Source organism: Coptis chinensis, chromosome 4 (assembly GCF_015680905.1).
Source record: "Coptis chinensis isolate HL-2020 chromosome 4, ASM1568090v1, whole genome shotgun sequence".
Taxonomy (NCBI): Eukaryota; Viridiplantae; Streptophyta; class Magnoliopsida; order Ranunculales; family Ranunculaceae; genus Coptis; species Coptis chinensis.
The window spans coordinates 5,485,952-5,507,819 of record NC_141459.1 but is presented as its reverse complement, the minus strand read 5'-3'; the positions used below and the strand labels follow the sequence as shown (position 1 = coordinate 5,507,819).

The window sequence follows — 21,868 nt, the reverse complement described above, 5'->3', positions numbered from 1 at the left end:
ACCATATGCAACAAGGCCTTGAACCACTAGGAATTCCCCTAGTGGACGAAGTTATACCCCGCGGAGAGTTTTCCAGAGAAGATACTCACAAACTTCATTTATACTACAACGACTCAGTAACAAAGGCTTGTTTCTTTAATTAATCTCAGGTATCTAGACATCTCACTAGCAAGGGAAACAAGGATTTTATTCTTTCGAAATTCAAGTTAATATACATACAATAATCGAAACATCTACGTATGAGCATGCATGCAGTGATCTAAATAATGAAATGTACGAGCAGGGCCGTTTCTGGATCCTTTGGATAGCGTCCTTAAGTAGGTTCTTACAGGTATGTGTCGAAACACAATTTCTCTCTTATTTTTCCACTCAAGCTTTGCTATCTCCAGTGTGCAGTGGGCACACGTTTCCTCACATACTCAATGACAGTCAGAGGAGCCGAGGTCGAGAAGTCACAACTACTACTTATTATCATACTACCCTATTCCTAATTGAGCTAGAGGTCTTTATTAGGTGTTATGGGGCTTAGGTGGTAGTGTAAAAGAAACTGGAATGGAAAATTCAAAAATGATAAGTATGAGAGAATAAGGTCTTCGAGATATTCATACTAGAGAACCTTTTTTTTTTTTTTTTTTTCCTGCTTCCAACATGGTTTCCATACTTGGATTTTTCAAGCTTTTGTATTCCCTTTTGATTTGATCTTTGGGGGAAATTCTAACCTTGATATTTCTTTTGATTTTTGGAAACATATTTCTATTTTCTTTTTCTTTTCTTCAAACGAAGTAACCGATTTTGATTTGTGACAAGGTTTTTTCTCTTCATTTTTCTCAAGACTTCATCCTATTTTCATACTCATCATCTAGGTAGGCTTATTTATTTGTGGTTACTAGATGGGTAATGATTTTATTGGTGAAGTAGAAAGGATTAATGAAAGGTTGGGCTTAATTAGCGGAAAAAAAAATTTTTTAAAGCGGATTTTTGGCTATATCGATCCAAAGAAGGCCTAAATTCTCGCCTAGATTTGGGTAGTGATCAAGTAAGTAGACGTGTGAACTTCTATTCGGAAGAACTACTCCCTCGCGGTCATTACTCATATATCATACATTTTGGTGCTTTTGGTTAGATTCTTACAGACATGGAAACTAAGTTGTCTAACCGTGGGTCCTTAAACTTCATCGCGGTACATTTAATGATAGTCGTGCATGAATGCTCATGAAAAGATGTAAAACTATTGCATAATATTAAATTAAGTTTCTAAGAACAAGTCTTAATTTTTATGCTAGGGTGAGATTTCTAAATATTTTTCATCATAGAAAGAGAAACGAGAATTTGTCACTAAATACGTTTATTTAGACATTAAGTAAACTATGCATGCCTAATTTTTGCAAAAGGTTCTCACCACCCAAACAAAGTCCGGACATCGTGGTCCTCAAAGTGTTAAGAGGAAGAAAGATTATACCCGGAGGCTTTGAGCAAAAATAAAGTGACATCTTCCACGTAAATTTATTGTAACACACTATATATTATACATCATAAAATAAAATCGTAGAGTAGCATTAACCTTTGTTAGGTCACTTATTTATTTCACATCAAAACATAAAACAAATATGTACATGCATCAACTCACATTGCCCCAACCTTGAACGGGGATAGTCCTTCCTTGCCTCGCCCCCGTAGAAATGCCATTCCTTCAAGATCCCGCCAATCTATCATAGCTTTCCGTGACTTCACTCCACTTCCTTTTCTTTGCATTGTCTAGATGAGCTATCATTTTTTCATCATTAGTGGAAAGAACGAACTTTCTTAAGATACCTTGCCGGGCGTGTCCATGTCCGAAATCGCAAGGAACTAATTATCTTGTTTGTCGGACACATAGAGTCAACCTTTACCCCGCCTTTGAAAGGTGGTCGCAAACTCGTGGAAGTACGCCCTCACTATCCCGCATGTCAGAATCGGCGTGGTGATATAGTCTTGCCGAAAAGACCGAGCCTTCTTAAGATTCTCAATTACTAGTTCTCAGAATGTCGAAGGTGGTAACGCGTTCGGGCCAATGCATGGAATGTCTTACACGCTTCCTTTGATGCCGTGGAAAAATGCCAATCTCCCATGATGTTCGGAAGAATAAATAACATGGCAGTTCCTACATTCATGGTCATATCGGGCTAGTGGAATAGTGAATTCGCCATCGCCGCCTTCGCACGTTTCTTTGACGCTGGCAAGGCCATCGCCATACGGGCAGCAAAATCCTCCCTAGAGTAGTCATTAAGGTCATTCTCTATCATGTATTGGATGGGGAGGTTTGGCTGAAGAGGAGGAAGGTCTAGAGCCATAGCCACCGTTGGCTCATAAAAGCGGTCGGTGTTACCCAATACGTAGTGTAAACCCATTCAAAGGAAACCCCGACGGTGGTAGATCTTCCATGTTATCATAAAAATAAACTGCCAAACCTGGGGAGTATGTCTGCTCCGGGTGTAGAATGAGAGAGTTCCACCCAACTTGAGTGATGTAGTCTCTGAAAAGATGTCCATATGCCGGAGAATTCAACAATGAATGGAAGGACTGTTCTGGAATCATCTTTGGAGCTTCCATCAGGTGAAAAAATGTGACCCGCTGTTTAGACAAGGATAAACAAATATTAGAGCATGATGAGAATAATTACGTAAAAACAATTTACCATACGAAAATTAAAAAAATAATATAAAATTGCAAAATTTTAAATGGTTTCATTGGCCCAAGTAACGGCGAGGATCCTGTTGTGGAAGGGATCCGTTTATAAGATTTTCTATGCCGCCAATCCTTGCAAATGTACCGTTGCAACATTTTGCTTTCGTCCCCGTAAATCTTGGCGTGGTTTTCCATTATGAGAGTGTGATTTGCCAAGAACTGGTTGTGGTCGTGCAAAAATTGTGCTTTGTTCCTCTTCGCTTATTGTCCGCAGTCCCGAAATTCAAGAAGGTCGGTGATAATAATGTTCGACGTTTGAATAATGTCATCACCCTTGTTGAATTTGCTTAAGCCCTTCCATTGGATTAAATACGTTGCATAATGCATTTTCAAGAAAAATGTTGTCGGTGGAACAATCGCCGTTTGGTCCCAGATCGACATGGGTTTCTTTGCAACGCCGGGTTCCGTAATCCGCTCCTACATACCGAAAGTGAATGGTAAGAATGTTAGCTGCTCAAGAGGTGTATGAGGAGAACTGCTAGAAAACCCCAATGTATCATGATAAGTGTTACAATGGTTGGTAAAGGAGCCGCCTTTTTCCGCACGCGTCGCGATCGTGATTCCGCAGAAATTTAATAATGCAAAAATCATTGCAGTTAGTCCGCAACACCCGTGAGTAAATGGAGGAGTGGTTTGGTTATTTCGAAGTCTTAGATGTGCCTAGGACATTATGAGCTACCCATTGATCACGGATAATTGGTTCTTTTTGTAAAGATCGCCGATAAACAATACGGTTTTCCCGGTTGTATTCGCCCGGAAGGATAGTTGCAAACATCGATGCCGGATATTATCGAAAAGGTGAATCTCGAAGGTGTACTCTTTGGTTTGTAATAGGAATTTGAAGTACCTCAGAGATGATTTCCATAGTTAATTCATGTCAAGATCCGTTAGCACGGACAAAGAATTGTCCGCTTTGGAAATAACCGCTTTTATAAAATAACAAGACCAATTCTCCTCGAATAAAATGTTTGCTTATGGTGTAAAAGAGGGTACCATCCTCGACGTAATATTTCAAAGTTGTCAAAAAAAGGATGAAAAGGCCATTTTGAAAATTTTCCATAAAATTTTGCTCGTGCAACTAAACTTCGAAAGTGAGGGCCATTAAAGATGGAGTGGTGAAAAATTATTTTGGAAAAAGGAAAGTTAAATATTTTGAGGTGTCTATCCTTGGTATAAATAGCCACCCATCCGAAAATGTAAAAGATACGTTTCGAGGTGTCACAGGGTAGTTAGACCACGTGTATCTTCTAAGATGTGCGCAAAAGTGGATGAAGTGTAGATGAGAAGAATGGGGCATGTGACAAGGAGTGCCCCTTTGTTTTTTTTTTTTTTTTTTTTTTTTTTTTTTTAGGGGTAAAATAGAAGGACAAGGAAAATGTAGATATACTATCACAATAGGATGTAAGAACGTACAATGGTATGGAAACACAACATAATGTTACGATGACTTAACTACAAACCTAAATATTAGATAGAATTATATGCCACATTAACAACATGACTATAACAAAACAACCGAAAGCATGAAAAACTTGAGTAGCATATTCAAGCCGCCGCCGCTTCAAACTTTTCTAGTGCATCCATGAATCTTGAACTTGGAGTGATCTAAAAACGTTTTTTTAGAATAAGAAGTGTAGAGGGAAGAATAAGAAATGAGTGAATAGGGAGGAAGAGTTGAACTTATTTATAGGAAGAAAATTTCCGCTTTCGCTTTCCGCTTTCAATCGCTTTTTAGATGTGGTTCATGACCGCTTTTTCGACCAATTTTTTTTTTTTTTAGATGTGGTTCATGACCGCTTTTTTCGACCGCTTTTTTAGATGCTTTCATTATCGGTTTATGAACGCTTTTATAAAACGTTAGTTTACGCTAAAATTTGTTGTTTAAGTATGACATTTAAAATATATTTATATATATAATTTATTATTACCAATATATGTTCCTACCTATATACTAAAAATATTAGATATAGCTAATATGTTAAGATAGAAATATTTAGGAACCATGTACTATTAAGCTAGAAAATTCAAACACGTAAATAAAGTATCTAATAAAAATATTATACAAGACTTAATAATAAAACTAGCTACCGATGATCCTCCTCGTGTCAGAAAGCAGAGTCCCTGGGCCGCAGGAAGAAGAACAGAGTCCCGCGACGCCGCGGCAAAGACGAAGCCCCGCGGAGGCTAAACCGCCCCGGATATCACCAAGAGTATCCATCACCGAAGCCTCGAAATCGATGTCGGCTCGCCATGAACATTCAATAAACCGGTTCGGCGAAAGTAAGCATACCGTCCCCGAAATGTAGTCATGGAGGCTCTCATTTCCCGTTGGAATTCACCCATGCCGCCCGCGTCATCGACTGCGGGCGAAAGTGGTCATATCGGTCCTTAACTCGCCTAAGGTACGCCTCATCGATACCGGCGAAAGTGTACATGTCTCTCGCACTAATCGCTCACCGCACGTAGGGCCTCTATGGGTTGGGTGATCTTACTCATGGCAGTCTCATCAAAGTATGGTGGGTGAGAGGATCCTACGCTTAGCGTGTTTCGGCAGCCCTAGGTGCCGTGGGTTCCCAAGGGTCTTGTATGCATTTCTTAAAGACCAAAGATATTCTCATATTGTGGTATAGGGAGTAGTGGGGTGGCGCATTTAAATCCCAGATTAATCATGACTTGCGTTACTAGAACGGCAAGGGGGTGACCTAAGAGTGGCATATGTGTGATAATATCAAAAAGAAAGGTAACGATGCGGTTACCCCTTTCGCCCGGCGATCCAGAGAAGGTGGAGGAAGGTCTTGTTGATGTCGGAAGGCTTCGAGGTGCCAATGACGCTCGGTCCCCAACCATTGAGTCATCGCTAGTCGGGTTACGCCGCGACCGAAAAATACCGATACGCCGCGATTTCCGCCGATGTTGTACTTCCCCGATAAGCGCGGTCGAAAGCATTAGGTCGTGAAGTCGTGGGTACATGGATCGGCGGCCGAAGTCAACCGTGGTCGCACCGCTGGAATGCCCGCGGATCCCGAGAGCAACACCGTGTGACTTCGCGGTCGCACACCCTCGACGGTGATCCAAAATGGTCGCCATTAAAGCTTCCATTGTCGTGAGAATTTCATCACCAAATCCTTAGAATAAAGCCCTCCATTGGCATATAACAAACTCTCCCATCCTCTAGAGTGAATTTCGCGGATCAAAGAATGGAGCAAACATCCCGCTTTCAAACAAATTTCCAAAAAATTTCCACACAAAATCCTCGCTTCCAGCCATTGCCGATCTAAGAGGGAGGATGGCTATGGATTATTGATGAGGGGAGAATTGGGATGATCCGACGGAAGGAAATTTTGATCGAGCTGCGGAGTGGTCTCGCCTGAGACCCGGTTTTTAGTGGGGCCCTGCCTCGCGGCGAGACCGATGCGAGAGGGGCAAGATCCGGTTTTTAGGGAGACTAATCGCGGAATAGTGACGCTGCGGTTATCGGGTTGGTTGGGTTTAAATGGGCCGAAATCGATATTTGGGTTGGGCCAAAAATTTTCGAAGCCCAAATCGCCTAAAGCCCGATTTAAACCTAAAAATCTAAATGCGCACTCCATGACTCGCTTGGGTCCGAATTGGACTAATGAGATATCTAAAACGATCGGCACGAAAAAATTCTATCCAATTGTATGAGTCATTCTTGAAAGTTTTTTTTTTTTTTTTTTTTTAGAAGGAAAGTGTAAGGGTTTTTATTTACATACAAGGGAGATATAATGCGGAAAAACACCGAATGTCCGTGGAGTCACCATCTTAAATCATAGACAACGCCATGTCGGCCTCGATTTAACCCAATCCAGCCCGTGATCGTGGCTTCACCTCTATGTATTATGGGGTTAGGGGCGTGATCGGTACATCCCGACCGCGCGCTTACGGTCTAATAAAATTGCCCTTTTACATACCGGCTATCCTCAAACCGCCCCGCGGACTCAAAGTAACCAATTCTAGTGGTTGGTCGGGTGGAATCCATTGCCCGCTTCAGGTTCCAAGTATGCAACATCCGAGGTTTGATACGATCCCTTTGTGCAAAACTTAATGCAAAGCGGGAAAAGGTAACAAAATAAACATATTTACAAGGTGAGTCTTTTAACGCCGATCCTCAAGACGAATCGAAGTCTTTTAACGCCGATTCTCAAGACTAATCGAAGTCTTTTAACGCCGATTCTCAAGATTCTCAAGTCTTTAATCCCAACCTCAAGGAGAAACGGGAAACGGCGGCGACGGAGATTATCCCCGCTGTACCGGTGTTAGACAAAAGTATACCTTTAAACCGGGCTAGTATCGGATAGGAAGTCGAGCCTAGACAAAAGGGTGTTTGGCAATGCATACACCAGCCCATCCTTCAAGACGCCGCTTTACGAAAGCAAAAAAGAACTACCACCATTCCCTATTCGTGGATGAGTGAGACTTACACCAAATGATTAGCTGAAGTTCGCGAGGTAGAGAGTAGAAAAGGGAAGAAAAGGAAGGAGGTGAAATTTTAGGTACCCATCGCTTTAATCGAAAAGCACGCTTGCTCGTGTTGCGTAATCACATTTATAATTCGCTCGTAAAAGAGTTTTCGCGGACTAAGGTTCCGCGCTTTGCAACCACACACTTCAAAGAACTTTGGAGATCATAAGATAGAAGATGGCCCGTTACCAAAATGGCGCACTTCTATAGAAACAAGATCGAGTACGCCAAACTAAAACATCTAGTCCGGTGGTATACCGGATTTCTCAAGAAGAGTCCGCTCAACATCCGTGAGCGAATTGCGTGGTAATGTTTTAGGCGCTTGTCCATCGATTTGAAATTCAATCGCTATCTTTTGATTAAGCAAAGAGATTGCCCCATAATGTTTCACAACCGACACAATGAAAGGACCGCACCATCGCGGTTTTCAATTTACCGTGAAAGATGTGTAACTGGAGTTGTACAAGAAAACTTTTTGGCCAATTTTGAAATCCTTACGCGAAAATGTGCTTGTCGGCACTCTTTTCATATTAGCTTTTGTAGATTTCGGAGATCATAAGCATCAACCTCAATCTCCTCCAGCTCATTTAATCAGTTTTAGCTTTCACCGCCTCGATGATATTGTAATTGAGGCTTTTGATGGCCCAAAAGGCAATGCATGCTCAAGTTCAAACCGCGATGACAAGGTTTTCCAAAAACAACGCGTAAGGAGACATCCCTATAGTGTCTTAAATGTCGCTCGGTATGCCCACAAGGCATCCGATAAGCCGGAGAGACCAGTCCTTTCTTGATGGGTTGACAGTTTTCTCCGTAATAGACTTTATCTCTCGTTGAGACTTCCACTTGGCCATTCGCTTGTGGGTGGTATGGAGTAGCAACCTTGTGAGTAACTCCATATTTCTTCATTAAAACCCAAAAATTTTGTTACAAAATGTGTACCCCCATCGCCGATGATAGCTTTGGGAACACCAAAACGAGAGAGAAAATGTTTTCTTTTACAAATCTCACGACAGCCTTATGGTCATTCGAGCGACATACGCGAAAGTGCCTCAATCCATTTGGACACATAGTCTACAAATAACTAAAATGTATAGAAAACCTTGAGAAATAGGGAAGGGTCCCATAAAATCAATGCCCCAAACATCAAAAATTTCCACAATCAATATAGGATTTAGGGGCATCATATTTCGCTTGGTAATTCGACCTAAGTGTTGATAACGAATGCAAGCTACACAATGTTCGCGGGTGCATCGCGAAAAAGGGTAGCCAAGAAAACCACATTGTAACACCTTGGCCGCAGTTTTCTTTCCACTGAAATGACCTCCGCAAGATTGTTCATGGCAAAGGATAATACGCCGGTGTTCCCACCGGAATGCAGCCGACGAACGAGTTGGTCGGAACAATACTTAAAGAGGTAGGGTTCATCCTTAAATAATATTTTATGTGGATAAGAACTTTTATGATCGACGCGACCAAAAGGAGGGACTTCCTCAAGAACCAGGTAGTTAACGATATCCCGCATTCATGGAGATGAGAAAATAGAGTACAAGTATTCGTCTGGGAAGGAGTCACCGATAGCTTCGTAATCACTATCGATGTCACCAACCGGGCCTTGATAAATGGTCGGCTACTTACATTTTCGTTCCTTTCTTTGTCTTTGATTTCCAGGGTGAATTTTGTAAGAGAAGGATCCAACAGAATAATCGTTGTTTTAAGGCCTTTTTTCGCGAAAGTAAGTACCGAATTGCGGCATGGTCAAGATATACTATGGTCGATGTTCCAACCAGGTAGGGCTTAAACTTATCCAAAGCATAGACAAAACAGCTAGGAACTCTTTCGGTTGTGGTATAATTACGTTGAGCGCCGTTAAGAGTTTTACTAGCTTAATAAATGACAACGGGTTTGTCGTCGCGCCGCCGCTGGCCTAGCACGCACCAATAGCAAAGTCGCTAAGGCCACACATCGCCTCGAATGGTCGAGACCAATCGGGGTTGAATAATAGGAGCCGTAGTCGAGCGTTTTTAGTGTATCAAAAGCTTGTTTGCAATTGAAATTGAAGTCGAACATCGCGATCCTTAAGCAGGAGATTGGTTAAGGGTCGAAAGCAACTTTAGAGAAATCCTCGAATGAATCTCCCAGAAAAACCCAGTGGCCTAAAAAGGCACGGATATCCCGAATCAGGCGCGGGAAGGGTAGTTTAAGAAATTTTAACAATTTTAGCTTTATCAACCTCTATCCCGCCTTTTGAAACAATATGACCTAGAACAAGTCCTTTGGTAACCATGAAATGACACTTCTCCCAATCGAAAGTACCAGATTTTTTCCTCGCAACGCGCTAAGACTTTGGAAAGGTCGATAAACAATCGTTAAAGGAATTTCCGTGAATGGAAAAGTCGCCCATGAAGACTTCCATATAACGCTCCACCATATCACTAAAAATGTGAAGCATGCAAATTTGAAAGTGCCCGGGCATTACAAAGACCAAAAGGCATTCGCCCAGAAGCAAAGGTTCCAAAGGGACACGTGGAAAGTTGTGTCTTTTCTTGATCGTATGGATCGATGACAATTTGGAAGTATCCGAATAGCCATCAAGAAAACAGTAGTAAGCATGACCGCTAAAACGCTCTAGCATCCGGGTCAATGAATGGGAGAGGAAAATGATCTTTACGGGTTCCGCATTAAGTTTGGCGATAGTCAATGCAAATTCTCCATTTCAAAGGAATGCGAGTGGAGATGCATTCACCATTTTCATTTTGTACAACTTGAATGCCGGACTTTTGGGAACAACGTGGATGTGACTAACCCAGCCACTATCCGAGATAGGTATATGATACCCCGATCAAGTAAACGAGAACTTCCTCTCACTACTTCCTTCATGGCGGGATTAAGGCGGCGTTGTGGTTCTCGTGGATGTCTTTGTGCCGCCATCAAGATGTATAACGATGCTGCATATGCTAGGGTCTATTCCCTTGATATCATCCAAGGACCATCCGATAGCGAGCGGTGTTCACGAATGACATGGATCAACCGCGGTCTCTTCGTCTCAGAAGTTAAGGAGCGAAATTATTATAGGATGACTACCATCGGGATCGGAGATGTACGCATTTCAAATCAGGGGTAGAGGTTTCAAACCGAGTTGGAGGATCGGGGATCAAGGATTCGTGAGGGATCATCTCTTCAATGGAAAAGAGCTTAATCTGGTTCTTCTTCAATTAGTTTGCACCCAAGCATTAGTGGTCAATAGTGGTACGACTCTAATAATGCATGGACATCCCTTTATGTACGAAGCCATCGCCAAACTCCGGATTATCAAAAGAAAGAAATTGGTGTATCTCGCCCGGGGAAAAGAGTTTGTGAAATAATCATGTTCCGCACTATCAACCAAGCTAATCTCGCCTCCATTATAGGATCGGAAACTGCTTTCATTAATTTGAACACGCTGAAGTTCGACGTAAAGGTTCCGAAAAGACAATGTCATTGAACCATCCCGGACAATTTATGAGAGTGTTGGGTAGTTGTAAAGGAAAGGACGCCCCAAGATGATAGGGATGGAGTCACAAGCTACTTCAAGATCTAGAATGACAAAATCCAACCGGATAGTAAAAATCTTGACCTTTACTATAACGCTCTCTACTATGCCTTTTGGGTATTTGATGGAACGATCCGCGAAGTTGCAAAGTCATGTTGGTAGGTTTTAGTTCATGAAGACCTAACCGCTTAAATAAGTAGTAGGGAAGTAGGTTAACACCGCACCTAGGTCTAAAAGTGCAAGAATGGGGATATTTGTCGCCCAACGCATGGTAATACTTGGTCGACTGGTCTCAGACTTTACCACACCATCGGGTAGTGGTAATCGAGGGAAACCGCCGAGGAACGCTTTGTCGAGGTACATTTCAGACGCCGTTTGGTGGTGCACATGTCCTTCAAAAACTTGGCATGCTTGGGCAAATGCTTTAGCGATCTAGGAAAGGTAAGTTTATGGTCAAATTTTTGAAGGTTTCACCTGATCTCATCAAAATGTTCGCCACGTTTGTTCTTTACCAAACGGGCAGGAAACGGAGCTTTTGGACGGAATCGAGATAAGGATCAGTGGTATCTTTTCAGGGGGACGGGTGTAGATTTTAAAGGTACAACTTCGGTCCGCTATAGGTCATGCGAGGTAGAGAGTCGGCAGATCTACCGTAGCTTCCGCCGATTCCTCGCCCGCATGCGATATATTATTGTCGATGGTTCGCCGTAACGAAGAGTGGTAATGGCATTTTACCTCACCCGGGCTCGATTACTAGGTCCCCGTGCATTGTTGAGTTCAAAGGCGTGTTTGTAAGCTTGTGGTTTGAACCGCTTGGGCAGTGGAACACGCCTTTTGACTTTTATCCCCGAGCCAACAACCAAGAGACCGGCTGGATAGAAGCTAGGATTTGATTCTCATTGATTCATGTATGTCGAAAGTTTCACCGCTTTTATCTACCGTGGATTGTACCAAAGGAGCGCAGGAACTAGTTCACGTTATTATTTACTGGGTTGATTTTGGTAGCCATATCCTTGGTTACGGGAACAAGGTTCGCGGTTGTTTTGGTATCCCATATTTGCGTTGTTGGGAAAATTACTTTGCCCCTTGCTGAAATTGTGGAGGATTTCCTTGACGATAGGAATTGTAATTCGCTGGGTGGTCGCATGACAGAACGTTGTTGCCACCGAGGAGCTTGTTGTTGACAGGGGTGCCCAAGCTAAATTCGGATGTTGTCGCCAAGGTGCATTAGGGATGTTGAAAGCACAAGCCTCTTCGGAAGGTCAGGGGAGGACACTCATATACCAAAGGACAATAAGAATCGGGCGGCTCGGGACTTAAGCAAAAGAGGGCATGGGGAAGCCGTTGGCAGCCATGACCTGTTTGGGTTTTGTTCATTTACTTGTACCGAAAGAGCATCGACCTTTTGTTTAAGGTCCTCGATTAGAGTTTTAATTCGGATCGGGTTCCACCTCGAACATAGACGTAACTTTGGTAGGAGTGTCTTTAGAAGATCTAGAAGAATCAATGTTTCCCAATGGGTGCTTCGCGGAGGCCCGCTTTCAAGAAAAGTGTATGCTTCAAGAGCCTTTGTCCATGAAACAACCGCCGCTCATGATGTCTAATGTTTCCTTTTGATGGTCGAGAGACCATTAAAAAATGAACGGACTAATACAAGCCGTGTCGAAGCCGATGATGGGGACATTCGGAAGTAGATCAAGAATCCGCTTCCACGCCCTAAAAAGGATTCCCGGGGTGCCGGGCGAAAAGAATTGAATCTTTTGAAGCATTTACGTAGTTTTCTTCCGAAAGTATAGAACTTTATCATGAATGCTTGAACTAGTTTGGCCCATGTGTCAATGGATTGGGCGCTTTGTCCGGCGAGCCAAACCGAAGCTTTATCACTAAGGTGAAGCGGAAACAACCTAAGTAAGACTTGTTCGTTGGTAAACCGGATGGCGAAAAGTGGTGACTACTTGTTGCATCCGACGAAGAAGATGATTGACGGTTTTTCATGGTCTAAACCATGGTAAACAGTAACAAACCGAAAATGTTTGGCGGAATACTTAAAAATCACCTACAATCGTGATCGAAGTTTAACGCAGAAGAAGCGTGTCCTTCCCAGTAGGCAAGATAGAACCGAAGCGGGTTTCTCGACCGCGGAGGTTTTCTTCACCCATAATTAAAGGAGATAATGGAAATGGAGATGTTTGACGAGGTTGATTTACGGAGGAGGAACTATGCCTAGGAGATAACATAAACGCTTGTTTTTTGTATTTTCGACGATGATATGTAAGTTCTAATTCCTTATGTTTACCGCATCCGTAGTCTCATACAAATATAAATTTTAATTTAGTGCTCATAAGGAACTTAATAATGACCGGAGTTTAGGAGGGGAGTTGAAACACGCCTTCCTCGAAATGCTGCTAACTCGAAAGCAGGGAAGCTAGGATAACGGTGAATATTCAAAGCCGTGTCTCCCCGAGAATCGAGGGAGGTTGTTCGTAGCAAGCACGCTCCTTAATTAGGCAACCTCATTTTTTTCAAGTTTTCTAGGCAATCGATGGAATAGGATAATTTATGATGGTGTATTATGCGGGGTGTTATTAAGATGATTTAGATGAAAATTTTTAATTACTATGATTTTTTAATTTTTAATTTTTTTAATATTTTTAATTTTTAATTTTTTTTTTTTTTTTTTTTTAATTTTAATTTACGTGATTAGTGTATTATGGAGACTTGATTACGAAATATGCAATTAAAAACGATAGATGCCAAAATAGAAACTAACTAACATATACTAGTTTACGCAGAAAGTCTACCCATGCAAATCTATATTACCTATACATGCAACTATGTGTAAGTTATAATGAGTTGAGTTGGGAATGTCAAGAACTAACTCATGCAATTGAATACCGCTGTGATGTGAATTGATGTAACATACACATACAAAAATATTCTAAGCAAGTGGTTTGGTGCTACGATATATCAAAATATATTTAATCATATTAATTGTGTTACGTGAATATGTGATGATTTAACCACCTTTACATGCACAGAGTTCTCATGTTAACATACAAATATACGAGGTAAAACAAAGTTATAGCTTAATAATATCCTCGACAAAGTTTGAGGAGTTTAAGAGTTTGAAACCGGGCGGCCCCGCGATTCCTCAGATAGGGATCGACTACTCCCCGAGCTTATGCTACTAGAAAAACAGACCAAAGAGCCCAAAAGAGTAATCGAAAAGGAAAAGTGGCTCAGACTGAAAACCGGAGTGTTGATACTCCGTGTTAGTTTCGCTTTGTTTACTAATTCAGTCTCGGCCCGAGACTCTTTTGTCCGCTTAGTATTTCAAATTCCTACGGAGTAATTTGGGATCGTGCTAATGAAAATAAACAAAACTTGGCTCACGGTTATTTGTTAGTAGAAAAAAAAATTACGGTAAAGAGTTAGTATTGTAAACGTAAAATGAAAATTAAAAAGATGATGAGGTAAGTGGAGGGTTTTATGGATGTATTCCAGCTTATTACGTTAAGCCGTGAGTCCTTCTTGCGTGGGTTTGCCATTTGATAAAAACTTATTTATTTTACTCACGTTTATTGGTTTTAGTTACTTATTTCTTAAGTCCGAGGTCCACAAATTCAAAGTCCGAGGTCCATAGTCCAAGTCCAAAGTCCAAAGTCCAACGTCCAGATAGTCAGACGCTTTTTAGTCAAGTTACCTTTACTCACGTGGGATTGGTAGGATAGTCGAAGTAAGGGATCGCCCAAACCTTAGTGGCTCTGGATAGGTTCACAACTGGAATTACAACTTTAAGTGAGTAGGATTTTAGGTTTCTTTTTAGTTGGTTTTAATTAAATTAACGGTAATGTAAATTACTACGGTGATTAAATATAGGTAAACGAAATGTAGAGAAACAGGGGAGAGAGTTAATCATGCTCATGCAAGAATCATTTTTCAACAGCTTTTATTACCAAATCACTACATCTCTAGTTCGCCTCGCTTTCGAGACGACGCCGAAGTATGATCCCTAGTGCATGCCCACATCTCTAGGTCGATTTCACTAGCATAAGGAGTTTTAATAATACCACATCTCTCGGTATATTATCTCCCTCCCCGCACAAGTTCACATCACCGACGAATTGGAGAGTCGTTCGACACTGCAGAGTCGCTACAGACATTTTCGTAGCGCCAGACCGCTCGAGCATCAAAGATCTAACTTTGTACAGCCTCGCCATTTTGGGACCGGATGTTAATTCTATGCCTAATTCCTAAGTAGTGATTCTAGAATATTAACGAAGTCAATCCGATTTTCACACGAAGCAAAGATAACCCTCCCCCGGTGGGGAATTAGCTCATCATCATAGCAGAATAATAAAATTTGTCAGATACATTAAGTAAATAAATGCATGACGTAAATTAACAAGAAAAGAAATGACCGTTATTAAGGGTAAAATAACTTTATCAGATTAAGTTCTTTGAAATAAAAATGGCGTAGGTAGGTAATCAAGAAAGAAAACTAAACGTAGCTAAAGCATTAGTATGTCGAAGACCTTCTAATGGCGCGCTAAGCCCTCATATATATAAAGGATGTCCGGAGGATCATTAAATTTGGTTTTGTTTGTTTTACTCCAATTGAGACATTCAAAACTTTGAATGTCGAGGTTTTGTTTTCACGCGTGACAAAGTTTTGCTTTTACTTAAACAAAACTTATTTATCGTTTTCGTCGCCATGCTTTATAATTGTCCTTTTGCTTTATTTCATTTCCATATTGAGCAGTGTACGTGTCTTCTCTCATTGCAAGGTGGCATGAATTTGAAACCATCATTTGCCACCGCCTATGCCGACTCATCATGTCTTCGGGCCGCATAATGTGTCCACTTTGTGTCCATTGGCGGTAAATCAAAATTAGCGCTTTTACGACTTTTGTCCTCATCAAGCAGAAGTTCGCCGCCCGTCATTATGGTAGCCTTCACTAGCCCACGCCGGACCTAGATTTATCCGATTTGAGCCGGAAGTTTCCTCGCCTCTTTATATGTGGGCCCGATTCGCGACCGGGTTCTCGTTCTTTTGGAAACTTCTTTAGTTGCTTTGTTTGGGCTTTACGGGGATTGGCGGGAATTCCAATATTCCCAGATTTGTACTTGGCAGCTTCACTAGCCAACGTCGATTATCTAGATTTATCCGATCGAAAGCATCGGAAGTTTCCTCGCTTCTTCATATGTGGGCCCGCTCGCGACGGGTTACGTTTTTTGGAAACTTCACCTTTACGGGTCGAAAGTGGGAAACTCCAAATATTCCCAGTATTCTCGTGACTTTGATGCATGTTTTATCGCTATCTTCATTTTAATTCGGAAACCCGCAAAAGTACGAAAATATAATTATTACACGATTATTAAACACATAATTGACCAAAATCTTTATGTCCTCGGTTTTTAATATTACGTTTTGGGTGCTTATATCACCACACCGTTTTGACTTAGTCAAAATGATGTAACGTATGTCGTTGGGATTTGAACTTTGAAAAAATATATAGTTACGTGTTTTGGGCTCTTGGCCAGGGTGAATGGCCGGATCGTTTGGACTAGTCTCCTCAAACGACTTGGGCACCGTTTGAAATTTAGAGTCGTTGATTTAAGTCCCAAACGATTTGGTAAATCGTTTGGGACTTAGTCAATCAACATTTAGTCGGGTCGTTTAAGTTTGGGGTTTCGAATTCAAATTTTTTTGGACTAATAATATATTTGTAATAATTGTTTTTTTTTAGATTTTTTAAAACTAATGGCAAACTTGTAATAATTGTTTTTTTTTGTGGGAGTCCGCCAAACACAAATTGAGATCCATCATTAACAGGACCTTTAATTAAGCTAGTAAAATAAGGACAGGTTGTAAAGTTGACAAGAAATGAATACAGTGGTTGAGTTCACCAAACATTAATAAGATGTTGACAAAATGGGCTTGGAGGACCCATGGCATTAAAACAAAAAGGCCCAAAATAGAAAAGCAAAGGACACTGAAACAAATGCGTATCCTAAAAGTTCCATAAAGTAGGCAGTAGTTACCCACTCGACCATTCCAAAAAACTCTACTTCTCTCTCAAAACTTGTTCACGACCTTCTCGATGCAGATACAAGAAGCAAGGTAAGACGGCGGTGTACTCTTGTTGTTATATATATATATCTTTATAAGAAACAAAAAAATAATGTTTTGTCGTTTCTCTCATTTGTCTTTTAGTGTATATACCGTTATTATACCCGACATACATAAGATAAATAGATTCGATCCTTTTTTTTTCATTCAAGTAAGTAAGTGGTTCTTTGGTTTCTAGATCTGAATCCTTTTTTCATTTTCAGAAAAGTTTTTGATAAGAGCTGACTATATGAAGATGTAATCTGCATTTTGACTTTTCCGTCGTAAAAAATGGATGGTTGGAATGAGATGTGTATTTTTACTGTTGTATTGCGTAATGGTAATTTGGATATGAAGACTTGGATTCACATTAGGTTAGCCCAAACTTGAGATGCTTAGTCATTGTAATATACTTGTGATGGGTGGGCAGGCTTTGGACCGACCTGGGCCTTTGGGTGGCGTAACTGGGGACAGTATCGACATTGTTAAACTCGTAGTCTCTCTTTGTTACTAGATTTTGGTTCACTAAGAAATGGGATTTTGAACAGGGATAAATGTGGGTGAAGCAAGTTTTTTGTGGAAGGATATTGGATATGTGAGGTGAGGGGAATGACGAATGAGGCCTAGCTTAAGAAGAAAAAGTGATGTTAGAGACACTTAGTATTTCCATGATTTTCTCATTCTTTGTTGCATTATTGTGTTTTGTTAAAATCCCCAGTATTTTACGCTCATAGGAGTTGTTGAGAATTGTAGCATTTTAATCATACAAGTTGGTAAACTGTGCCTGCTTTGGGTTTTTGAAAAGTGATTAAACCTTATTCGGATTTTACTCAATGATGGAAATACCATATGTAGGAATAGGAAGTAGACACAATTGAAAGCATGAGTTCCTTAAAGCTGCAAAACTTTATGAAAAAGAAAAATAACCATTGTTGGAATAACAACATATGTGAACCTGATATTTCTCACTTAAATAGTGCAGTTAATTGTCACCGACTTAGTTAGGCATCTAATTAATTATGTATCTTAGTTATGCAAATACGTAACCTTACATTCAATGACCTGTGTGTCTCAGTGGTTACTTATAAAAATGTCCGGCATGCCGTTCTAAGTCCATCCACTACCCTCTTTGCGCAGGTGAACTTAATGATAAAACATTTGAACTTCCTTCTCAGTGTTTGCCAAGATTTCTCCTTGTTGGTGCTCTTGTGACTGCAATTTTTGCAAGTTTACTGGAGTTCTGAAGTTATGGACCTGTGCACACAAGTCTCCCACATTATGTAATCCTACAGCATCCTTATGATTCAATCCTAGGTCCTCAGTTGTCTGTCCTCCTTCACTTTGGGATTGATATGATTATTTGGTTGCACAATCAAGTTTCTACAAAGATAAAAGAAAGCAATTAACTCGTGGAGCCAATATAGAAAATGAATGGGGATTCTACTGTCAATGACGATGGGGTGAATGATAAAAAGACGCCCGAAGTTAGTAGGCCTTCCAATTCAAATGATGGACCTCGTCACCACCCTTTAACTCCTCTTAGGTTGTTAAGGGGTCTGTTGTGCTTATTGATACTAATTTCTACAGCATTCATGATGTTAGTGTACCTTGCCCCTGTGGTTGCTGTTCTGTTTCGACTTTTCAGTGTCAAGTATAGCAGGAAAGTGACGTCCTTTTTTTTCGGTACATGGCTATCATTATGGCCTTATCTCTTTGAGAGGATAAATAAGACGAAGGTGGTTTTTGGTGGAGAGGCTCTTCCTGCAGGAAAACGTGCTTTGCTTCTTGTGAACCATAGGACTGAGGTTGATTGGATGTACTTGTGGGACCTTGCGTTGCGAAAGGGACGCTTAGGATATATCAAGTATATCCTTAAAAGTAGTTTGATGAAATTACCAATATTTGGATGGGGATTTCACATCCTGGATTTTATTTCGGTGGAAAGGAAATGGGAAGTTGATGAATCAAACATGCACAAAATGCTTTCAACTTTTACTGATCCTCAAGATCCTTTATGGCTTGCTCTTTTCCCAGAAGGGACTGATTTCAGGTAATTCACTATTTCCTTCATCCTCTGATCTTTCAACTTACATGCTTGCCAACCATAACTATAAACATTGCCATGTCTGAGTGTTGAAGTACCTCTGTTTTTTTCAGTTTTTTTTTTAAAACCAAAGTATCTCAGTTGGTTGCATGCAATATTGTCTTTTCTGTACTGTTATTTTGAAATCAAGTAAAAAGTTAGTCCCTGAGTGCCAGATATTAGATTCTGAACGTGTTTATAGCTTTTCTCTCTATCAGATCTCAGTCTGCAGAAATTCTTGTTTGCGCCTTTGTTTTGAAGAAACATTATATGTCTAACGTGTGATATCGGCATTACAACTTCATAATTTTTTATTAATTGACGATGCATTTATCTGCAGTGAACAAAAATGCTTACAGAGTCAAAAGTTTGCAACTGAGAATGGCTTGCCTGTCCTTCAAAACGTGCTTCTTCCAAAAACCAAGGGCTTCTTTGCATGCTTGGAAGTTTTGAGGGACTCATTGGATGCAGGTTATTCTTCCTTTTCATCATCTTCTACTTGGAACATTTTATTGCATGTATGTTGCTTTTCTTGGATCCACTTCAATTGGTGGTGTGAGTAAGTGACAAATCATTTCTTGAAACTAAAATATTAATATTGTAATGAGAACAAAATATATTCCATCATACTAGGAAGATTGAATTGGCTTCCTTGGAGTATTTTGTTTCATAAATTGTGCCACTTTTCTAACTTAATAAGAGTATAGCTAACCACTTTGACTTCTGCCTTGGCCAGCCATTTGTTCTGTTCCATTGAGGAATGTGCAGTTTATTAGCAATAGGTAGCTGAGAGAGTATCCTGCCAGTAAAACATAAAGATTACTAGATCCACATTTCACTGAAACTAGGCACACACATAATACGTCTTCACCCGTGAACCAACTTATTCATTATTAGTTCTTCCATGATTCCTAAGAACTCTCTAATTACCCTAACTTACCCCTAGACCCCTGAACCTAGAGAGTATAGCGAAGATGAGGATTTTGAGATATTTCATTTTCTTATCCTCTCTTATGACTACCTGCTGGAAGAAAGGCGTAGCTGAAGTTTCTAAATTTGTGAGCGATGGTTGAAGAGGACATGTACTTGGCATACAGAGAAGAATTACGAAAATATAAATATTCAACGACATAGACAGCTGTACACAAATTGAGTTACTGAGAAAAGTGTGATTAAAGGCCAAACAGCCTAGACCTAGGAAAGGTATCGAAGAACTATTGTGTTAAAGTTAAACATAATCCTTAATTGAAAATTTTCCTTGTGAACATTATGCCATCTCACAAAAATCAGCAAACTACAAAAAGCTTCTCTGTTTTGACTCTTTGAAAGAACTAATTAACATTTCTTGTGAGAACAGGTTATAAACATCTCAATACTCTGTTAACTAAAGATTGTCAAGCTAAAGTCAGTTGATAATGTAGAACCTTAAAAATTTCTCAATTTAAACTGAAGTCTTACTTGCAATATAGAGTGATTCGTGAGATTAGCTAACAAATATTTTGTAGAACCATATCTACTCCTCTTGGAAATTCTTCTGTACTTCTCTGCCATCTTTGTCTTTTGTATTCCTATTGTTGTAGGCTCTGGTGAAACACTCCTCACCAACCTATTTGTAACCTTTTCTCAACATTAATAAAGTTTTTGTTCATAAAAAAAAAGTCTATGTCATTTCTCTATACGTATCATTTGACTCAAGCTTCATGTTCTCTGATTTTCTGCAGTCTACGATGTAACTATAGCCTACAAGCACCGTTGCCCTACTTTCACGGACAATCTTTTTGGTGTGGATCCTTCTGAAGTTCACATTTATGTTCGTTGTGTCACTCTTAACAAGATCCCAACAAATGAAGATGAGGCTGCTACTTGGTTGATGGAAGCATTCCAACTTAAAGACCAATTGCTATCCAATTTTAAAATTAATGGCTATTTTCCTAATCAAGGAACAGAAGGCAATCTTTCTAAGTCAAAGGGGTTGGTAAATTTTTCTGCAATAATTGCTTTAACTAGCATGTGTACATTTCTCACATTTTTCTCATCCATCTGGTTCAAAATATACATTGCTTTATCATGTACCTATCTTACCTTTGCTACTAGTTTCAACATCAGACCATCACCAATTCTAGGCTTTGTGAAGGACATGTTTCATCACAAGTCCCAGTAAAAGACTGGGACTACAGAACTGTAAATTCCCGCAAAGAAAATTATCTGGTGTACTGATTTCATGATCAATGAATTAATTTTTTTCTGTACACTGCTGCACTGTTTTTTCCTTTTCTTTTTTGGTTTTTTGCTCAGTTATATGAATGAAAGTAAGAAACGTCTAGCACTTGCGCGTTTGGGCTAGAGTGATGACTTCACAATTGAAGGTATCTAGTTTGCTTTGTTCGTAAAATTTGCAAGTTCTGTTATCACAAACCACCCCACCATGGTTCAGGAGTTGCTACATAATTGTTGAGATAATTTTTCTTTGCTGAAGAAAGGGATGCTGGAATCCACAGGTTGTCAGAGTATACTTTGGTGATGGTGGTTACACACGGTGAAAAGATTATTGTGGGTTGTAGACCTAGTAAATTTTAATCCCCTTGTAAAGCTGTTAAAATCCTGGAATAATACTGTTATAGAAATCGACTGAAGAAACTATTAAATCCCCTAGAATTGTAGGTAAATTTGCTAAAATTTTGAGGCCCAGTTTTTAGGCGATTTTGTCTCCAAAAGAACTTTATACGATACAACTTCGTGTGCAAAATACAAACGACAATTCATATCAAACCTTAGAGGTCTCATTGTTACTTAGCAAAGAAATTAGGAGCAGAAGATTAGGATGTTACCAAACAATATATGGGTCTGTCTCACTGTCTAATGAAGTGGAAGATTTTTGAAGTGGTAGGTTGCTGACTGGCAGGTGCAGTATTACAGGGGTCTTGAGTCCATATTTTCA

General features: G+C 40.2%; 1 protein-coding gene across 1 annotated transcript; it reads left to right on the top strand.

The window, feature by feature from the left end:
* Window positions 1-16,716: 16,716 nt before the first annotated feature.
* On the top strand, window positions 16,717-21,179 carry LOC147501423 (putative 1-acyl-sn-glycerol-3-phosphate acyltransferase 5). Its single transcript, XM_086606468.1, has 4 exons — window positions 16,717-16,859; window positions 17,985-18,897; window positions 19,271-19,401; window positions 20,652-21,179. Exons 2-4 carry the CDS (start codon window positions 18,275-18,277, stop codon window positions 21,089-21,091), a joined length of 1,194 nt encoding a protein of 397 aa, XP_086462594.1. The 5' UTR covers window positions 16,717-16,859; window positions 17,985-18,274; the 3' UTR covers window positions 21,092-21,179.
* Window positions 21,180-21,868: the final 689 nt, after the last annotated feature.